General features: G+C 38.8%; 1 protein-coding gene across 1 annotated transcript in view; it reads right to left on the bottom strand.

The window, feature by feature from the left end:
- LOC128623348 (proton myo-inositol cotransporter-like) overlaps window positions 1-21,338 on the bottom strand; it is a 62,458-nt gene that overhangs the window by 15,068 nt on the left and 26,052 nt on the right. The window contains exon 4 of the mRNA XM_053650354.1: window positions 10,671-10,779. Within this exon, the coding sequence (XP_053506329.1) occupies window positions 10,671-10,779 (109 nt within the window). The remainder of the gene's footprint in view (window positions 1-10,670; window positions 10,780-21,338) is intronic.

Below are 21,338 nucleotides of genomic sequence, written 5' to 3'. Positions count from 1 at the left end.
AGATCATTGTGAACGCCTACTAATGCTTTTCTGTGAGGCTTACTGGAGATGAGCAGGCTGAGCATGGAGAGAGAAAGGGACAGGATTTCGCTCACACACTAGGAGACTGGGAGAGCTCTGGCTTAGCATAACAATGACTGAAATTCCAGTGAATTACTATGGCTGAGGAGGAGGTGATCTGATGGCATAAAATGTCATGATGACGGTGTGTGTGAGCCTGTAAGTAAGATTAATATGACATCTGCGAGTGACGTTCTAGGTCTGAGAACAATAATATTTCTCCTGAGTATGCCTGTTTAAATTTGACCTTGTTTACAAATACAACATAAGTCATAAGGACCAGCCTTGAAAAGAATGGTGTATTTTATTAATTTGTTTGTCTCTCATTGTGAAAAAGAACAAGAGGTTGTTCTTTGCTCTCATGGATATCAAACAATTGCAAAAGGTTTATCCAAAAAATATATTTGTTACATATAGTTGTGCAACAATTATTGGCACCACTATGAATTCATATGAGAAAGATATATTTCAAGTATATTCCCATTGATATTTCACATTTTTTAGTATACCTGTGTGACAAGGAACAGGAAAATGTTACTTCCTTTTTCACAGGGGTATAAAATCGAGGTAACACATAGGCCAAATTCCCTTACTTATTCATAACAATGGGTAAGACGAAGGAATATAGCTGTGATGTGCAGCAAAAGGTTGTTGAGCTTCACAAAATGGGAAATATTTATAAGAAAATAGCACAAGCATTGAAAATGCCCATTTCCACCATCAGGGCAATAATTAAGAAGTTCCAGACGACTGGAAATGTTATGAATCAACCTGGAATTGGACGTGTGTCTATATTGTTTCAATGCACTGTGAAGAGGATGGTTCAAGTGGCCAAAAAATCTCCAAGGATCACAGCTTCAGAAGTTAGTTGCGTCTTGGGGTCAGAAAATCTCCAAAAGTACAATCCGAAGTCACCGACATCACCACAAGTTGTTTGGTAGGGTTTCAAGAAAAAACTATCTACTCTCATCCAAAAACAAACTCAAGTGTCTTCAGTTTGCCAGACACTACTGGAACTTCAAATGGGATCGGGTTCTATAGTCAGATGAAACCAAAACACAGCTTTTTGGCAATAAACACCAGAGGTGGTTTTGGCGCACACAGAGAGGTAGCCATATGGAAAAGTACCTCATGCCCACGGTTAAATATGGTGGTGGCTCTTTAATGTTTTGGGGTTGTTTTTCTGCCAGAGGACCTGGACAGTTTTTTAGGATACATGGCATCATGGACTCTATATTAAATGAAAACCTGACTGTCTCTTCCAGAAAGCTTAAAATGGGCTGTGGTTGTATCTTCCAGCAGGACAATGATCCAAAACATACATCAAAATCAACACAAAAATGGTTTACTGACCACAAAATCGAGGTCCTGCCATGGCCATCCCAGTCCCCTGACTTAAAACCTATAGAAAACCTGTGGAGTGAACTGAAGAGGAGAGTCCACCAGCGTGGACCTCGAAATTTGAAGGATCTAGAGAAATTCTGTATGGAGGAATGGTCTCAGATCCCTTGCCATGTATTCTCCAACCTTATCAGGCATTATAGGAGAAGACTCAGAGCTGTTATCTTGGCAAAGGGAGGTAGCACAAAGTATTGACGAAAAGGGTGCCAATAATTGTTGCACACAATTGTTTGATATCCATGAGGGTAGAGAATTTTTGTGAATTTTTTTAACAAAAGATCTAAAAGTTAAACAATAAAGACAATTTTTCACAGCCTTCTTTGCTCATATTTACCAAGGGTGCCAATATTAGTGGAGGCCACTGTATTTAGATGTGGTTAGGGGAAACTGCATGCACTAATCTGATTACACGTACAAAGGTTTTGTAAGCAAGATGTCAGGTAGACATCAGTGACAGACATTTCATTGTAGAAGAGGTTGGTTCTTATACTAAAGAGAGAATACATAAGAAAGATATATTCAGACAAGGCTGCTTTATTTCTTTTATTCCTTCCTGGATACCTTAGATTAATTCAAATGATACAGAATACATATTACATACCATTACATATTAAATAACATTAGAAACATAATCCTAACCAGTGGTGGCTTGGCAGTTAAGGCTCTGGGTTACTGAGCGGAAGGTCGGGGGTTCAAGCCCCAGCACTGCCAGGCTGCCACTGTTGTGCCCTTGAGCAAGGCCCTTAACCCTCTCTGCTCCAGGGGTGCTGTATCATGACTGACCCTGTGCTTTTACCCTGACATTCTGGGGTATGCAAAGAAAAAAATTTCACTGTGCTGTAATGTATATGTGATCAATAAAGACTCATTATCATTAAATATTTGTGGATTTTCTTAATCGGTCACTCTAATATCCCAATAGCTGAACTCCGACTGTGTTTCAGGCCTTCTTGTCTAACATCAGTGCCTGACCTCACTTATGCTCTTGTGGCTGAATTGGAAATTCCAACAGCCACACTCCACATACTTTTGGCAATATATTAAATAATCTAGATTAGTCATTTCTCAATTTACTAATGATAAACATTTAATTTTTTCAATTAATTTTTTCCCTAAGATGTCCTGTTTCTCTGCAAACTTTGTATAATAACCTTGACTATGTCTACTACATGTACTATTCTTCAACTACAAGATTATTCCAGGTCAACCGAGTCAACAAACTCCACTTCCCAGCAGATATCACGCCTATAAACAGGGCCGCTCCGGACTACACTCCAAACCTTTGATTGTGCTGTGTATGAAATGTATTCAATGAAACCTTTCTATGATGATGGGAGTGGTCTGTTCCAGGGTCACCCTTTCCCCATCCACAAAGCACAAGGAATCACTGAAGAGTTTGATGAGTATGAAAATTATGTACGTCATATACTATGGCTGTCACGGTCACCAGATCTCAACCCAACTGAAAACATATGGGAGATTTATGACTAACATTTTAGTGCTCTTTGCTAATCTCCATCAGCAAAACACCAATTGAGGCAATAGCTTTTATAAGAATGGTGTTCATCCCTCCAGTACAGTTCCAGAGACTTGAAGAATCTATGACAAGGCATGCTTAAGCTGTTCAACTTCTCAAAGGCTCAACTCCTTCCTAAGACATGTATGATTTCCCTTTAATTTGTCATCTGTTTACACACACACATTATATATATATATATATATATATATATATATATATATATATATATATATTTACATTAATATTTATACTCTCCGACTACTTTAATTGGAACACCTGCACATTTATGCAGCTACCAATCAGCCAGAAATATTATACTTTGATATTTTTTGTTTGACAATACTTTTCTCATCTCTCATACATTCAATACTATTTAACTCTTTACAAAGAAAAACGTTAAAAAATACATCACCATACCAACGATAACTGTAGATGTATGCAAACTGAGTAGGCAACACCAAGCACACTAAGACTGAGGGAAAGGTTTGAGAGAACAAAGAGAGAGAGAGAGAGAGAGAGAGAGAGAGAGAGACAGACAGACACACAGACAGGGAGCAAGAGAGAGAAGCTTTGCCCCCTTGGGATCTGACCCATTTCTCTAATGAAAGGGAATGAGCACAGCACCACACACAGATGCTACACAGCACCACAGAGACCCACAGTAATCTGCACCTATTTTGCTGTGTTCACAGACAAGTACACATGCACAAACACACAAACCAAAGTCACAGCAAAGTCAATACAAAATCATGGATTTTAAATGCACTATAGTAAGTGCACCCCATTATAATCCGTTATGTTAAGGGTTAACATGGCTGCCACATGTCAAATAGTGTAGAAGCAACAACTGGCCAGAATAAGCTTCAGAAAGTATAAAAACAGGACTCGATTTGGGGCCAGGATGTGAGTTGAACCAAGAGGGTGTAAGACACATATTGCTCTCAATCAGTCTCACTGATGCCCAAGAGCCAATCTGTCATGTCTGAGCATTTGCAGTCTTTAAACAGACCGACAAACCGACTCTTTTTTTACTCTGGCTCTTCAGTAAAAACACAAGCTATGTTTCATGCAAGCTTATGTTGTAAAACATAAAGACGGAGGAACATTTTAAAGAATGGAAGAGACAAACATTTATTAATAACCTAAATGTTTATTCTATTTTAGAATATAAGCTGAAAAGAGATACAAAGCTGAGCGTGTTTGCACACAGACTAATAAATCAATCATTATCTTACTTAAGTAGATAATGAAAACAGCACAGTACACTATATTATGGTGACCTCTTAAAGTTACAGCTTTTTAATGAGTTATTTATATTAAAGCATAGTATTCGCTATAACTATGAATTCTTCAGAAAGTTACAAAAGTAAGGAAACCAAGTCTACACACACCAGCGGCTCGTAAATGAATAAAGCTGTTAAAGACACCCAAATTTTATATTAATATTTAAGCTTACTCAGTGCATGTATATCATTAATCGGATATCTAGTTTTTCTACATTTGTACTGACTGACTCATATACACCTGGAATTGTCCAATTATAAGATTAATTAAGTGCAACTGTCTAAATTGTCATACAGTGTATTCAGAAAGTATTGCAAACTTTGGATAAAAACTTTAAAACCATTGACTCTGCTGTTGTCAGAGCTATTATGATGTACTGCTTGAGGTATAATTAGTTGGTCTGAATTTCATGCTGAAGGCTTCTGAATACTTTTTCATATGTTGTAGATTTTTTTTTTCTTTTTCATATGTTGTAGATTCATTGTAACAATTTCTTCAATATGTAAGTACAGACTCTTACAGTACTTTAAAACACATTATGTGGCCAAAGGATTGTGAACACCTCAGCATCACACCCATATGAGGGCCTTCCGTAAACTGCTGCCATAAAGTTGGAAGCTCACAGTTGTTTAAAATGTATTTGTAGGATGTAGCATTTCAATTTCTCTTCACTGGAACTAAGAGGCCCAAAAATTATCCAGCATGACAATGCCCCAGTGCACAAAGTGCGCTCCATGAAGGCTGGAGTGGAACTTGAGTGGTCTGCACAGAGCCCTGACCTCAACCCCACTGAACACCTTTAGGATTTAGAACGCTGACTGTACACCAGGTCTCCTCGCCTGACATCAGTGCCTGACCTCACTAATGCTCTTGTGGCTGAATGAACACAAATCCCTACAGTCACATTCCAAAATCTAGTGGAAAGCCTTCCCAGAAGGGTGGAGGTTATTATAACAGCAAAGGGGGACTACATCTGGAATGGGATGTTTAAAAAGCGCATATGGGTGTTATGGTCAGGTGTCCATGTTGCCATATGACAAGTGCATATAGTGTATGCACTTAAAATATTGACAGCATGTCCATATAGGCCAGAGGCGTTCAACTAAAATGAAACGTTTCAGTTACATAAATTACTTGCTTACAAAGCTCTGGTGGTGCTGGTGGATGACAGATGGCATTAGCACTAGCCAACACTGCCCCATTTATACAGCTTCACCAATTATGCTAAATGACAAAATCAAACCAGAGGGAATGGCATCCACAGGAACAACAGCCTATTTTGTCCCAAACCTTTCAGTCATACTTTGTATCTTTAGTATAGAAGCATTCTTGCCTGATGTGTCAGCCATTTCCATACCTCAGCAGCCTATGATGGCCCTGACCCTTCTGCTATGTACAGCATTTATGCCTACTAAATATATTTAAATATGTGCGTGTAAAAAGTGTCCTGTGTTCCATAGTCGAGTATTAATAGGTTCTACTACATCATCCAGGTATAAGTAATACAGTGCAACGTTACTGATCTGCAGTATGAACATACTACTTGCATAAGGTCTTCACGAAGTACATGATTTGTGACACAGCTATGATCTCATCACGAATGATAAACACAGAGGATGCCACTGCAACCCAAACAATGAGCTCACAGGGGTGTAGAGCAAATATGCTGATGATGGCCTGAGGTGGCAATAAGCGTGTGCTATTGAGCAGAAGAAGACAATAAATAAGCAATCATGGCATGGGGCTTAAGGTTTAGCAGGAGATTATTGGACAGGAGTGTGCTTGTCAGAGTCTGATTAGAGGGAACATTACCATAGTCTAATTACACTGGTACTCTGTGTTCACCTATGAGCTAAAGAGGGATAAGGATAAAGGAAGCCCACTGAGTGTGTCTGTGGAACCAGCAGAGCCACACTGTGGCTATAATGTGGAACCAGCATAATGCTACTGTGGTAACTGTGGAACCAGCAGAGCCACACTGTGGCTATAAATCATTTGCCATGTCCACATTAAGAAATGCCAGCCAGTTGAGACAGAGAGCGAGAGAAGGTTTAAGAAAGTCAGAGAAAAAAAGAAAGGAAAGAAAAAAAGAAGAGTAGAGCGAGATAAAGTTTGTGGAAGGCAGGAAGGAATATAAACAGAGAGATTAAAAAAGAACGAAAAAGAGAGAGAGAGATAGGAGACGAGTGTGCTGCTCAGCATCAGTAATGATTAAAATGATGTGCAGTGTTCTTTGCAATAGCTGTCTTATGCACAAAGGGGGAGTAGGTTCTCTTGCTCAAGGCCTTTACACGTGTGCGTGTTTAAATATGAGAAGAGAAAGGAAGTGAGAAAGAGAGAGAGAGAGAGAGAGAATTGAGTGGAGATGAGGAGATTGTGAGCGACATACTGAATTAGAGAGTACTGTCCTGTGCTAGAGGAAATTGTTGTCTTAGATAACATGTATAGCTTCCACACAGATTATAAAAACTGTCTGTGTCTAGATCAGCCTCATCCCTTACATGTCTCAAACTGACATCCACAAAAGCCCCTGAGAGCTGTGCTTCATGACACAGGCTGATGGAGGGATCTCTTGGACAGCTGAGCCTGACAGATTATGAGATGACGAGATGCTTGCGTGAGAGTTTGACATGTTACAGCATTCAGAGAGAAAGACCACAAAGACCCTTGGATAAAAACTGTAAATCCACTGATGCTGCTATGTTTTCAGTGCTATTGTGGTGTACTGATTACTCTGTGTGTGCGTGCGTGTGTGTGTGTGTGTGTGTGTGTGTGTGTGTGTGTAAGTTACAGGGGTAACACATAACAGTGTTGTGTGTGTGTGTTTGTTCCACTAGACTGATACAACACACGTTGAGAGATAAAGTGTGCTTTTTTTTTCAGACCTGCCTGCAAAGCCCTCTCACTTTCCAAAATAAGAGCCGAGGCAAAGTAAACACGCATGTACGCGTGCACACGCACATATTCATTTCTCCTTTTGCTAGTGACATCAGTGGTTGCCTAGCAACGGCACATATCCCATGACTATGTAAAGCTTTTGTTGAGTAGTTCGTCGCAGAAGGTGGAGCAGAAGAAATGAAAGGAATGAAGAGAGGTTATGAAAATGAAACAATGAGCCACACATCATTGGTCTACAGTGTTAAAAAGTGTTAATATAGAGTTAATAATCTCCACCCATGTATAAATGCGTGTGGCCAGCTAGTGTATACCGTACCACTGTGCACTGGTTTCCAATAGGAAAACAAAGTTTGAACACCATAGCATAATGAGCTTTTGGAGTCAGCTTGTCATTGAACTGAAAAAAAAAAAGCTCCCAGAATCCCATCTTTAAACACTTTGTTTGAAGCAGTTAGAGACAAGTAAACAAGATACCCTTGTGTGTTTGCCAACAGGCTAGTCTGTGCTTATTTGTTTTAAATGTCAATCAAATGGTCTTTGAAAGCAGGCAGTTTTTTGAGATGATTACAATGAAAAGTACCAGGCACATAAACAACAGAAGTCTGCCTTGCAAGGCTATAGCAGTGTTTCCCATACATAGGCTCTACTTGGGTGGCACGCCCAGATAGATTAAGAAAATCTGAATTCCCATTTTTCTTTTCAATCAAGATGCAGTTCATAATGAACACAAACCAGCCAACCGTTAAACATTAACGCTACACATATTTTACACAGGCTTACGTTCCCTCACGGTTAACGACTGACACTTAGTAGTACCTACTCAGCGTGGCTCAAGGTCCCTTTCCAGAACCTTCACACTAACTGTCCCTCAGTGGTGGAATGAACTTCCAACCTCAATCTGGACCACAGAATCTGTCACTATCTTCAAAAAACAACTAAAGACCCACCTCTTCAGTGAACACTTAACTAACCCTGACTCTTACACCTATATTCTGCGCACTTCTTGTATGGTAGCATTACTTATATTGTTCTCCGCTTGATATATCTCTTTGCTTGTATTTCCTCATTTGTAAGTCGCTTTGTAAAAAAGCATCTGCTAATGAATGAAGTTAAATGTAAATGTACAAGGGTACAGTAACGTTAGCTGGTCTGGCTAGCTAGCTGTCTAGTAATGGTAGAGCTAGCCTTGACACTGAACTGAACACTCAGTGCAAAGTGAAGTAGCTCTCGAAGAGTTAAGACAACAGCTTACTAAAGTTAGGTAACGTTATCAAGAGTGTACAATTACCAACTTTTGTGTACATTTCATTTCTCCCATTCACCGGCTTTCTCGCTACCACAGCTCGTTCTCTTTCATCGCTGTCAAGCTCGCTCACTGCTCTCGCTCTCTCTCTGCTCTCTCTCGCTCCATGCTGTCAGCTCGCTCTCTCGTCTTTTTAAAAATGAGTCGGGAATCCGACAGCAAGCCTGACTTTACTTTTAATGTTATCAAACAAAGAGAGATGTCCTCCCTTCGTCCTAGTAACGTCTTTGTACTTGTGGCAGGGTTGTACAGCTCTGATCAGTCTGATTGCTGAACTCTGCTGTGACTGCTGCTGCGGACAGTCATGGAGCAGACACTTTGTTTATAATTGTGTAACACGCTTCAATAAGCATACCCCTACAGACAGGCATTGATAACACACTTCAATAAGCATACCCCTAAAGTTTATTTTCCATGCTAAGGAAAAGTAAATGTTCCAACAAGCAATGTCAACTGTGCAAACAGGCACGTTTGAAAATGTATTCCATAATGTAAATAGTTATTTATTTTAATATGTTCATCAAAAATCACAGTCTGTGTTTTGTTCTTTAATATATTTTGAAAATGGAAAATGTATTGTAATATGTAGTTATTTATTTATTAATAGTTACTTATGTTGACCTATAGATAGTTATTTATTTTGAGTAGTTATTTGTTTGCAATAAATAGTTTATTCATAAACCTTTGTTTGACTAGTTTATTACTGAACCTGCACAGTCACACGCTGAGTCAACCACCACCACAAGTAAATTTTCAACCTGTGGGAAACACTGCATAATCTGAATAACTAACCAGGGCAACTAAACTGAAATCACGTCCAATGTTGTTTTCTACAATTAATATGAGTGTGAATTCTGTAATGGCAAGCAGTCTACTTGGTCGATCTTCTCGTATCCTATAAGTGTGTTCCCTCAGGTCCTCCTATATCATCTCACTCACTATCCTTCATTGAATTCCATGACTGTCCAGCTTACTAATCATCGACTTAACCTTCTCTACAAGGCTGATCATTATCCCATCATCCAATCTCATCTTTCAACCTGGTCACCCTTCCATTACCCAACCTACTCTTCCAGTCTGGTCACCACTCTATCATCCAATCTCCTATTTCAGCCTGGTCACCACCTGATTATCAAACCTCATCTTCCAGTCTGGTGACCATCCAATTATCCAATCTCCTCTTTCAGCCTGGTCACCGCACCATCATCAAACCTCATCTTCCAGTCTGGTAACCATTCCATTATCAAATCTCGTCTTTCGGCCTGGTCACCACCCCATTATCAAACCCCATCTTCCAGTCTGGTAACCATTCCATTATCAAATTTCGTCTTTCAGCCTGGTCACCAGCCCATCATCAAACCCCATCTTCCAGTCTGGTAAGCATTCCATTATCAAATTTTGTCTTTCAGCCTGGTCACCACCCCATCATCAAACCCCATCTTCCAGTCTAGTAACCATCCCATTATCCAATCTCCTCTTTCAGCCTGGTCAACATTTCATTATCCAGCTTCCTCTTTAAGCCTGGTCGCCATCTTATCATCCAACCTCCCCTTGTAGACTGATCACCAACCCATTATCCAACCTCCTCTTCCACCCTCATCACCATCCCATTATTGAACCTCTTCTTTCAGCATGATCAACCCATCATCCACCCTCTTGTATCAGCTTGGTAACTATGCCACATTATGTATCGCTAATGTTCTGCTCAATATCCATCCATTGTACTTTTTCTGATGGCCTGGTCATCTCTATTATTTACTTCTCCATCAATTACCTTTTTATTAGCCTACTTACCATCCATCCCGCCATCCAATCTTCTCTACAGATCTATTTCCAAACTATCCATCCATTCTCTTGATTTGCTCACTATCCCTCTAGTCATCTTCCACTACCACTACTCACCAACTATCCATCCATCAATCTGCCATCTTGTTCATTATCCTTCTTCTCACCTTCCTCTACTTGCCTCTCACACTATTCATCTATTTATATCCCATTTGTAACAGTTCACAGGTGACTCCATGCACAAACACAATCTCCCTCCATAACTATACTATTTGAGTTTATATTGTTTTTATTCTTCTCTGCAAGGGGGTTTATATATGTCAAGAACTATACAAAGGAAAATTATTTATAAATATATAATTAATATTAGTACGGTGATGCAGTGAAAGAAGGGGTGTGGTAGAGAGGAACGATGCCTACATTACTGTGTTGATGCCAGAGAGCTGCTGGAACATGTGGAGTCCGCAGCCTACAATGAGAGCACGCCGGGCAGGAGGATAGGTCAGCATGCGCCACAGCACTGGGCCATCTGCAGGGAAAATAACACACAAAATGACCTTTTCATGACACCCCCTCCATATATACATATACAATGACATGGGAGATTGTGTCTCCAGGGTCACTATACTATGACAGAAGGCAATTAAAGTGATCCAAACACACAACTGCATGAAGTACCTCACTTTAACTTATTTACTGATTTTACATGATCTACTTTTTCTAATTTACATTGTCTACTTTGCATATGACCAGGAAAAGACACTGTTCTGTCACAGTCTAAAACAGCATTATGAAATGTTTGCATGTTTGTAGTCTTGCATAATTGTGTGGTGCTCATTAAGCTCTAGCTGCATATTGTGCTGCTTACAATCCAATTTCTTAAATTAATTCAAAGTTCAGCAGTGCAAAAAAAGAAGAAAAAAGATTCTGTGTGGCTTCAGAGTGAAGGCATTCTTAATTAACAGAGAGAGGCATCTGAATGACAGCTCTGAATCTATTGTCCTCTTGAATGTTTTCTCAAATGTTTGCCCCACTGCATTTACTGCTTTCTGATAAGGCTTTGGTAACATTTTCCTTTACCAACCTAACTGATTTAGAAAGCTTTATTCATTCCCATTTACCACATTGCACTCCAGAATACCAAAACAGCTTGCTCCTATGAGTGGAAAATACAAAGAGGTCAAAGAGTGGAGGGTTTAGCAATTAGTAGAAGGTTGTGAGTTCAAAACACACTGTTGCCAGAGAGTCACAATATTTACCCCTCAGCAAGACCTGAAACTATATGTTTGTATTGTATGCTGCCTAATTTCAATAAAAGCACTTAAAAGCACAACAAATAAATAGGGACTTTATAAATCGACTGTATTTCATGGTTCCATCAACTATGGCAAGTCGCCCAGCCCCCGAAGCAGCAAAGCATCCCCACATCACCACACTACCACCACCATGTTTGACTGTTGGTATGATGTTATTGATGTGGAATGCTGTGTTAGTTTTACACTAGATGTTACAAGACCCATGTCTTCCAAAAACTCATCAGTTCACAGAACATGAACATCAAGGGTTTGAGACTCTGCCTTTTGTGAATAAGCCTCATGCACATGGATCCATACTCTGTATCTCTGTGTCAGATCAAATGAGCCCAAATAGGATTCATTTAACTACACAGTAGCTGCACACATTGTAAAGTAATGTGTTCATACACAACGATATGGCTTTAAACCACCATATATGATAAACAACTTCCCTTTAAAAAGCACAGTAATCTGCTCACGGTGCTGCTTGTTTCAGACAACATGGAACATGAAAAACAGAAATGGTTTGGCACTTTTACGAGTAGTTTGTCTAATAAGCAAATAAAAAGCAATAAAAAAGTAATGTACTGCAGTGTGAGCAATGTGAATCTAGGTAAGACTTGTCATTCTCTGACTCGTAGTTGGGAAATGCCAGTACCATCTCTTTGAAATGTACCCATAGCTAAAAGCCCCAGAATATAACTCAACTAAAACTGCACTAGGCAAATGAAATCAAATGATTATCCACTCAGCATAGAGTTTCCAGTGGTGCTAAAATCACATTTCCTCCGCAAAGCTGCATTAGCCAAATCTTCCAAAAAAAAAAAAAAAAAAAAGCATAATCCAAATCGATCTTTAAATGTTCCTTTTGTGTGATTGTACTTTACTTTCGGTCTGTGTCATCCCTATGCATCTTGTGAGTACCGAAATCAGTTATTACTCTCTCAATAATGCTGATATGATAGATATTGTGTTGTGTGGTATAGCTCCACAAAGATTACCTGCGATTACACTTTTCTACCACTAGGAGTTCTTTCATACACATGGAATAAGCAAAAATTGATCAATGTCATTCAATGCATAGAATCGCATACATGGTTTATGAAAACTGTGCGTTCCCATGGTTGATAAATGAGGCCCCAGGTTCAGCATACATGCAATTTCAAATACTTACATGTCCACTTAGACTTAGACTTACACAAGTACACATATGTTTAAAAACACAGACAGATAAACATATAATGTAAACCTACGTAGACTAAAATCTGTTTGATAATCATTATAGTTTATAGATTCAATTCCAGGATTCAATTTTGAGGTGTGCAATTGCGAAGCCTATCAACAGCAACGTAACATAAGGAATGACTTGTTTGAAACGTCCACCTCCTGCTGCCATAACCTCTTGGTCAAGTACAGCAAGGACATGGGTTTTATGTACAGTTGCTAGCCAGTTGCATGTACAAGCCCAACTTCCAGCCTGTTAAATTGCATTGAATCCACATCTGGGGGTCATAGGAAGCACTCAGTCCACCAAGCAATCAATAGAGGATTATAGCCACATTTACAGCATCACTTTATTATATCAGCCATTCATCAATTTTCTGTACCGCTTATCCTACACAGGGTAATGGGGAGCCTTGAGCCTATCTCAGGGGACTCAGGGCACAAGGTGGGAGACACCCTGGATGGTGTGCCAATGCATTGCAGGGCACAATCGCACACACACTCACACACCATGAACAATTTACAGATGCCAATCAGCCAACAATGCATGTCTTTGGACTGGTGGAGAAAACCGGAGTACCCAGAGGAAACCCCTGAAGCACAGGGATAACAGTGTTTAAGTCTAAACTTAAAACGTATTTGTTTATTCAAGCCTACCCTGACTAGACTTTCTGTTATGCTAAGCACAGTCCTAGTAATCTTTTCTCTCCCTCTCTCCTTCTGTCGAGCCACACACGATTTTATGGAGATACTAGTGATCCTGATCCTCTCTGCTCTCCGGACCTGCCTGATCCATTTCGGATGTCCTACCTCTGGATGGAGCGCTCATCTACTCCAATTCCAGATTGCTGGGACTACGGCTGCTTCTAAGGCCAAGCAGACTTCACATAAATCCATAATGAACTTTTTCACACTATCTGTTGTTACCCAGATGAGGATGGGTTCCCTTCTGAGTCTGGTTCCTCTCAAGGTTTCTTCCTCTTAACACCTTAGGGAGTTTTTCCTTGCCACCGTCGCCACTCAATGGCTTGCTCAGTTGGGATAAATTTGCACCTTTAATATCTATATACCGTGTTGATATTTCTGTAAAGCTGCTTTGAGACAATGTCTATTGTAAAAAACGCTATACAAATAAAATTGAATTGAATTGAATTGAATAACAAGCAAACTCTGCACTCATAATGTGGAGGCGGGAATCAAAACCCCCAACCCCGGAGGTGTGAGGCAAACGTGCTAACCACTAAGTCAAAGTCAAAAGTACCATTTTTTTACTTTGTCTTTAACCACTAAGGTCAAAGTTAAAAACAATACTAATATTTTGACCTAGAAACACCTTCCAGCCTTCATCAAGGCAGAAAACCTTGGCTTTGTTTTTAACTTTGACATGGCCTAATAAAGCAGTATCACAGATTTATTATTCATTGTATTATTGTTGCTTATATATATATATATATAGATATATATATATATAGATATATATATAGATATATAGGTTATTCTACTGTATTAACAGAAATATGGATTTGAGGCAATTTGTAGGTTGCGGAATGTGGATGCATTATTTATAGTTTTTCACAAACGTATGCTCTATGACTTTTGTATAATTCACTCTTTCAGTCCTTCCATAATCAAATTCTGTTCCTTTATCACTATCATCTATCATCTATTGAGCCATCCATGCATCCATCCATCCATCCATCCATCCCCAATCCATAACATGAGGCAGGGATAGCAAGAAGGCAGAGGTTAATACAGAGGGATATACTTAATCTGTGATGTTTCATCAGTGCAGTGTGATGTTGTCAGAGGAAGCTGCTCATATGCCACATGGTGAATGATCACTGCCTGTCCCCTTGAGACAAGTGCTACAGACCCTAACTCAATTTCAGTCCCAAACACAGATTCATGGAGTGCTGTGAACCAGGCCACCAGTGAAACAACTCTTATAATGAAGCGCTAACTTCATTCTCTCAGACGGACAATCTCCACTTCCTAACAGCTGCTCCAGCATGTGCATTGTTCCCTTATCTTAATCCAATCAGAGCCAGAATGGTATCCTCCCTACAAGAAGACACTTTTGGACTTCACATGTTTTGATTTTCTCCCTAATATAGTCTTTGCTAATTCCCACCCACTAGTTAAATCTCCCCAATCATACGACAGCTACTAAACCAGGAGGGAGAAGGCTGCCGCATGCTCCCTCTGAGACACGTGAAGCCAAGCAACTGCATCTTGATTTCACATTTTACATACAGTGTAAGCTCTTGTGCATCACCACTGTAACACCTTGTGACTACGTTGATCTTTTTGCATCACCATTCCTTGTTCATATTATTGCTTATTGTTTGATTGTTTGATGTGCTTAATGATATTCCTTGTTCTTTTTTTTTAAATGTTTAATCAAGTTCACAGTCTATGTATTCTACCTTAGTTGCTATTCAGTCACTTCCAGGTTCTCTGGTGTAGTTTGCTACCTTAGTTGCCATGATATTTTTGTTCTTGCTTATTTTAGTATTTCAGTATTCTTATTAACCACTGTTTTATTACAAACTGCTAAAGTCAGCCAGGCAAAAGGTAGACATTTTTAAATACAGTGGATCTGCAGCTCTGCTAGAAAGTGCTACTAATGAAAAGTTCCCATCTTGACAGTAATGTAATATCCATTTATCCCATTATACTGCAGGATAAGCTGACACCATTTTTTTCACCTGTGAAATCAGCTTCTTTAAAGGTTTCTATTTTATTATGTTCAAGCCAATGTGCATTCTGCAAGAGAGAGAATCATTCATTCACAGCTTTATCCTGGTAAGTATTGCGGTGGATCCAGACCTTGTTTTGGTCACAGTGGGAAGAGGCATGCACACTCTGGATGGGATGCAAGTCCATCGCATTGCACCATGTACACACATTTGCATCTACACTTAGGAGCATTTTTGCATAGCCAGTCCACCTACTGCCATGTTTTTCTGAGGTGAGAGGAACCCAGAGAACCCCCAAGGAAAACCCTACAAACACAGGAAGAATCTATGTAAATCTATATAAACATTTTTGCAAATAGCAATCAGTCAAACTATCATTATATCAGTGATTACACTAGTGACATTGCCTGGAATAAATACATAGCCTACAGTAGAGGCATTGAGGTGGCACAAACAGAGATGAAATAAAATGAATATGCCATTAATTAGACTATTATTTCTCATATGGCGATGATGCTCCAGCTGGACCGGCTCCCATGCCAGTCTACACATTACTGAGTCTGGCTCACACTTTTAGAGCTTGGCTCTGTGTTTTCTGGTCTACACAGATGTGCCAGAGCAGCTGGATAGTTATGCAAAGGGCTCCAAGGGCCGCTGGTTGCTAGGTTCCTAAAGCGAGGTCTGACCAGACAGATGGACCCAGGCGTGGTGAATAGTATCCCACTTTTTCCTTGCTGTCATGCAGCATCATTAATCACAGTATATGGTAAATACTAGGGCTGCAACTAACGATTATTTTCATAATCGATTAGTTGGCCGATTGTTTTTCCGATTAATCGATTAATCAGATGGAGGGGGCAACTTTGAGTACCATTTTTTCGTCGATTTAAAATAAAATCCACAAACTGAGTGTTACACATATAAACTTCAGACTAAAACTTTATGAAACTGTTTGTCCAATTATATAAGACTGAAAAGAACCCAATACACACAGACACGCACCAGAATATATCTATTCATTTAGGACTGTAGTTTAATTCCGTGCTTTTTTTGTGTCCATAAAAATAATGCATAAATACTTATATATAATATAAACTAATTTATAAGTTTATATTATATAATAGTACTTATGCATTACTTTTTATAAAAGGTAATGTTGACATAAACAGTAAACTGAAGAAAGTAATTGTCTGTGACTCTGGGTATTAGGCTAAAGCTAGCGGTGTTGCATTACGTGCGTATGACGTCATGCGCTGTCGACTAAGAAGCGGCTTTTATATCCGGTTAGTAAAAAAAAAAAACGTGTTCCTTTTGAGAAGATATTACCTTTCTAAAATTCATACACTAGACGGTAGAGTACATAGTGCGTAGTGTAAGTGTGTAGTACGTCATTTTGGACACAACTTTAGTATTTACTCTCTGAAGCATGTTTTCAGAAGAGAAGTAACGTAATGAGTAAATCTCCCCCGTGCCACGCGTAGACCAACTAATTAATAATGAGATTTGTTGACAAAGAGTTTTCATAATCGACTATTATCAATTTTATCCATTAGTTGTTGCAGCTCTAGTAAATACTCTGTAAAACTACACACAGCAAAATCACCAGTGTTGATTTAACACCCACAGTGTTGAATTCAGACCCTACAATGTTTATATAAGTCCATTGGACTCAAATACACACTCTGGTTGTTAATTCAACACTAGGGATTTTACTGTGTAGGGAAGGCAACTCATAAGGGTTTCTGTATCTCCTTTTACCTGTTGCGGCTTATGAAATGGAACCTGATAAGTGGTACTGAGCGTTACTGAACGTTTTATGCCTCCCTTTCATCAGTGAGTGAGCTTCTGTATAACATAGCATAGTGCTTATGCTCAGTATGCTACTGAGATCTACATGATGTAATGAACTGTGTAATGTGAGGATTACTTCAAAAGCTGTGAAAATAAACCCCACAGTCACCCTGTCAACTGTTGTATAGCCTTTTCATCAGTCATGAGGGGAGTCATACATACAAAAATAGGCAGAAACACTGAAGAGCAGAGATAGTGGGCTGGCAACAAAGCAAAAAGCAAGAGCATATTGTTGCTTGATGGCACTCTTTGCCCCGGCAAAGAAACACTTCACACATTCAAAAGAAGAAAATTAGATTAAGTTGCAATGCTGAAAGCCAACTAAAGGCCTCTCAGAGGAGGAGAGAAATGATGAAGGCATGGGGAGGGTAGAGGAGGTTTTTTATGGTTAGAAGAAATATAGACAAGATAGTTACAGTAAATAAATACATATGTAAGTAAGAGTAAATGCATATGCATTGATAATCAGTTATAGGTTACTATATACAGTAATAACAAGCAAACTACCATTCCTGTGGACACTTAAGAAAAGAGCACTTCAAAATAATATGGCAGGCAGCAACTTTGTTTGCTGTGTTTGCTTTTCTGACATGAAGGATGTCTAATTTACAAGGTAGCATAACTAAATCTGTTCCTTTATTTGACCAAATATGAATGCTGCATCACATACATCCTTGTCTGAAAAGGGGATTCTGTACTGACTGAAGATTATGTTTACAAATGTAATCTTTTCATGAATCATTTTGTAAAGTGATAATGTGATATTATTGATATTACTATTATGATAATGTGATATGTGATATTACAAACCTTGATAGGTTTTATATGAAAATTTGATATCTGCACATACAGGTAGGCTACATACTAAAGAAATAAATTATATATATGGTGGCTTAGTGGTTAGCACGTTTGATTCCCACCGTGGCCCTGTGTGTGCGGAGTTTGCATGTTCTCCCCGTGCTGTGGGGGTTTCCTCCCCCAGTCCAAAGACATGCATGGTAGGCTGATTGTCATGTCTAAAGTGCCCATAGTGTATGAATGGATGCGTGAGTGTGTATGTGATTGTGCCCTGCGACGGATTGGCATCCTGTCCAGGGTGTACCCCGCCTTGTTCCCGATGCTCCCTGGGATAGGCTCCAGGTTTCCCCGTGACCCTGAAAAGGAAAAGCTGTATAGAAGATGGATGGATGGATGGATGGATGGATGGAGATGCAATATCGTCATACCATTCTTCTGGTTTATTCATTTAAGCCTTATAATAAACCCTGCCACCAATTTCAAAGTTGTCCAGCCCTGCCCATTTTCTTCCAAAGGCCACTCGCAAGGCATATGCAGTTTCAACAGAGATATAGAAGTCACTGGCATAAAGAGAAGGCTTGTGAATGTTTTCATTTGAGTTGCAAACTACCTTGCAGGCAACAAAGGGCATAAAAAATTCGAAATTGTTCTTTTAATACATACCGGCCTCATGAAGTCCTAATGAACCTGTTACTTATGCAGATGCTATCTGCGTTGCTGTACAGCTCCATAACAGACAGAATATATTCATATGCATGGTTTCCTCCCATTAGCATCTCATTCATTCAGCTAGCACTGGGACAAGCCAGGCTTTTTAATTATACTCCAGCATCCTCCTTTATTTGCTGAAATCTTGGACAGTTCAGCTGGAAGTGCAGCAGCCTGGATTGTGCTGCTCCACTATGATGTTCATTCCTTATTACAAACCTGCAGGGTGAAGCAGAGCGCTCATTCTTTTGCCCCTTCCATTATTTAGTACAGGAATATGAAATGATTTCATTTTCGAACACACATGCACAGATGCACACTCTGTCATCTTCTCTCTCTCTTATGCACACAGAGCTGTCTCTACCTATCAAAATCTGTTCATCTGATCTGTGAAGCTCAAGACTGAAGATGCAGCCATCTGCTCCTGCTTATGTCTCGCTTTGTGATATACTGTAGCTGCATTTGTAAACAGTGAAAGACACATGGTGTGGCTCTGCATTTGGATTCTCAGAGAAGCATCAAGTGTAATATAGGACATATAAACTGGATTACAAGGTCTCCATGCAAACAAATCCAGTGTAACACAGCGTGTTGGAAAAAGCCTTCAGGCTGTACATAATAAATGACACGGACAGAGACCTGAACCTTGAACAGCAAAGACTGAAGTGCAAAAAAGACTAGAAGATAGAAAACGATTGCTTTCAACTGACCTATTGCATTCTGAACCATGTCATTAAAGTGGTAAATGCTTAATGAACTATTTTAAAACATCCTCAATTTCAAGGAACCTAGACATTTTTCCTGAAGGTAATTTTCAAGACTGTTGTCATTGGAAACAGGCAGAAAAAACTGTAGTTTTGCATATTTCATCAGACAAACTACAAAAGACTAGAAGAAGATTAGTCTGGATCAAAATTAATAATGATTATTAATGATGTATAACTATATAATCTTAAGATACATTGTCATCACAGAGAGATTTTCCTTGCCACTGTCGCCTCTGGCTTGCTCATTCATGATCTAAATCTACATATGGGTTTCTATAAAGTAGCTTTGTGGCAATGATCATTGCTAAAATCCTTGTTTAACCAAAGCTAACAGAAAGAATAGCAAATGTATGATTTGCATTTACGGTTAAAGTGATTTAATTTTTGAATCTCTGCAGTTTAGGGCTGGAGCAATATGAGAGATATACAGGAATAAAATCATTATACCAAATATCACAGTTTCAGTACATCATAGTTCCTAACTGCATACACATTTTCAAACACCAAGGTACAGTACAGAATTATAACACTTCTTTGGCAGGGCAGGTCATCAAGTGTTGGTTTGGAATTTGGAAAATAATGCTAGAATATATATATATATATATATATATATATATATATATATATATATATATATATATATATATATATATATATATATATAATTATTTTTTTTTTTTTTTAAAGCTGATTGATATAGGGGCTAGAAGCCCTTTCAGGTAGAAAAAAATGCAATTACAAGCTACTCAGTGTGACATGTGGAAAGTCAATATACATTCGATATTCAATACAGACAGCATACTATACACCAGTATGCCTAAATAGTAACGACACCATTGCTGTATTGACATAATATTTGGTATAGTAGTGTAACGTCTAGGCCTATAATTTTCCCATGTTATTTAGATTATATTATGTAAATTCAGCTGCTTTCTAAGGTTCAAGCACGGTGGTACATGATGTCTTTGATCTGACATGTGACATATGCATCCAAATATTTTCACCAAATCATACCATTAAATCATATAGTTCTGACTGTAACTTACTATTACAAGCCTGACAGGATAACTCATATGAGCTCAGTTTTATAGTATCCCCCAGAATAGAATTTTTTAAAATGCACTTTTTAAATGGATATGGTATATTAAAAGTAGTCAATTTTTTTTTTAATCTTCTAGTTCATGTTCAAGTGGGTTTGATTGACATTTCGCTGTATAACTTGTATAATTGGAACAAAATGTTTCATCTGGATGATGTGTAAGACGAGTGTAAAATATTTAATAAATACTCAGGACAATCAACAGACAAGACAGTGCATACTAATTCGACAGGACAACAGCGCAACAGAATAATTCTAGCATATTTTAAATGATGATTTGTTTATAAATATACATTTTTAATTATCCATGCCATTAAAGTACACTCTTCTGTCAGTCAAAATGATTTCATTATGCCTTGCCTCAGGCCAGCTTACGGCATGCAATCAAAGATCCTCTGTTGTTGTGAGATGAAAGATTTCATCTGAACACAATGAACAAGTATCTACACCCCAACATCCCCTAGTTTTAATTATATCTGCACTATTACTCACTATGGGCTTTGTTGTAGTGCAGGCCGATGAACAGGTTCTGAATAACAGCAGCACAAATGTAAATGTTCAATTCTACCTAAAGAAATGAAATGATGATGTGGTGGAGTGGTGCAGCATAGGGTGTAACAGCTGAAATCCACCAACACAGTGGAATT

Source organism: Ictalurus furcatus, chromosome 19 (genome assembly GCF_023375685.1).
Source record: "Ictalurus furcatus strain D&B chromosome 19, Billie_1.0, whole genome shotgun sequence".
Taxonomy (NCBI): domain Eukaryota; kingdom Metazoa; phylum Chordata; class Actinopteri; order Siluriformes; family Ictaluridae; genus Ictalurus; species Ictalurus furcatus.
Note: the sequence above shows the minus strand (reverse complement) of the source record. Positions and strands in the feature narration are given on the sequence as shown.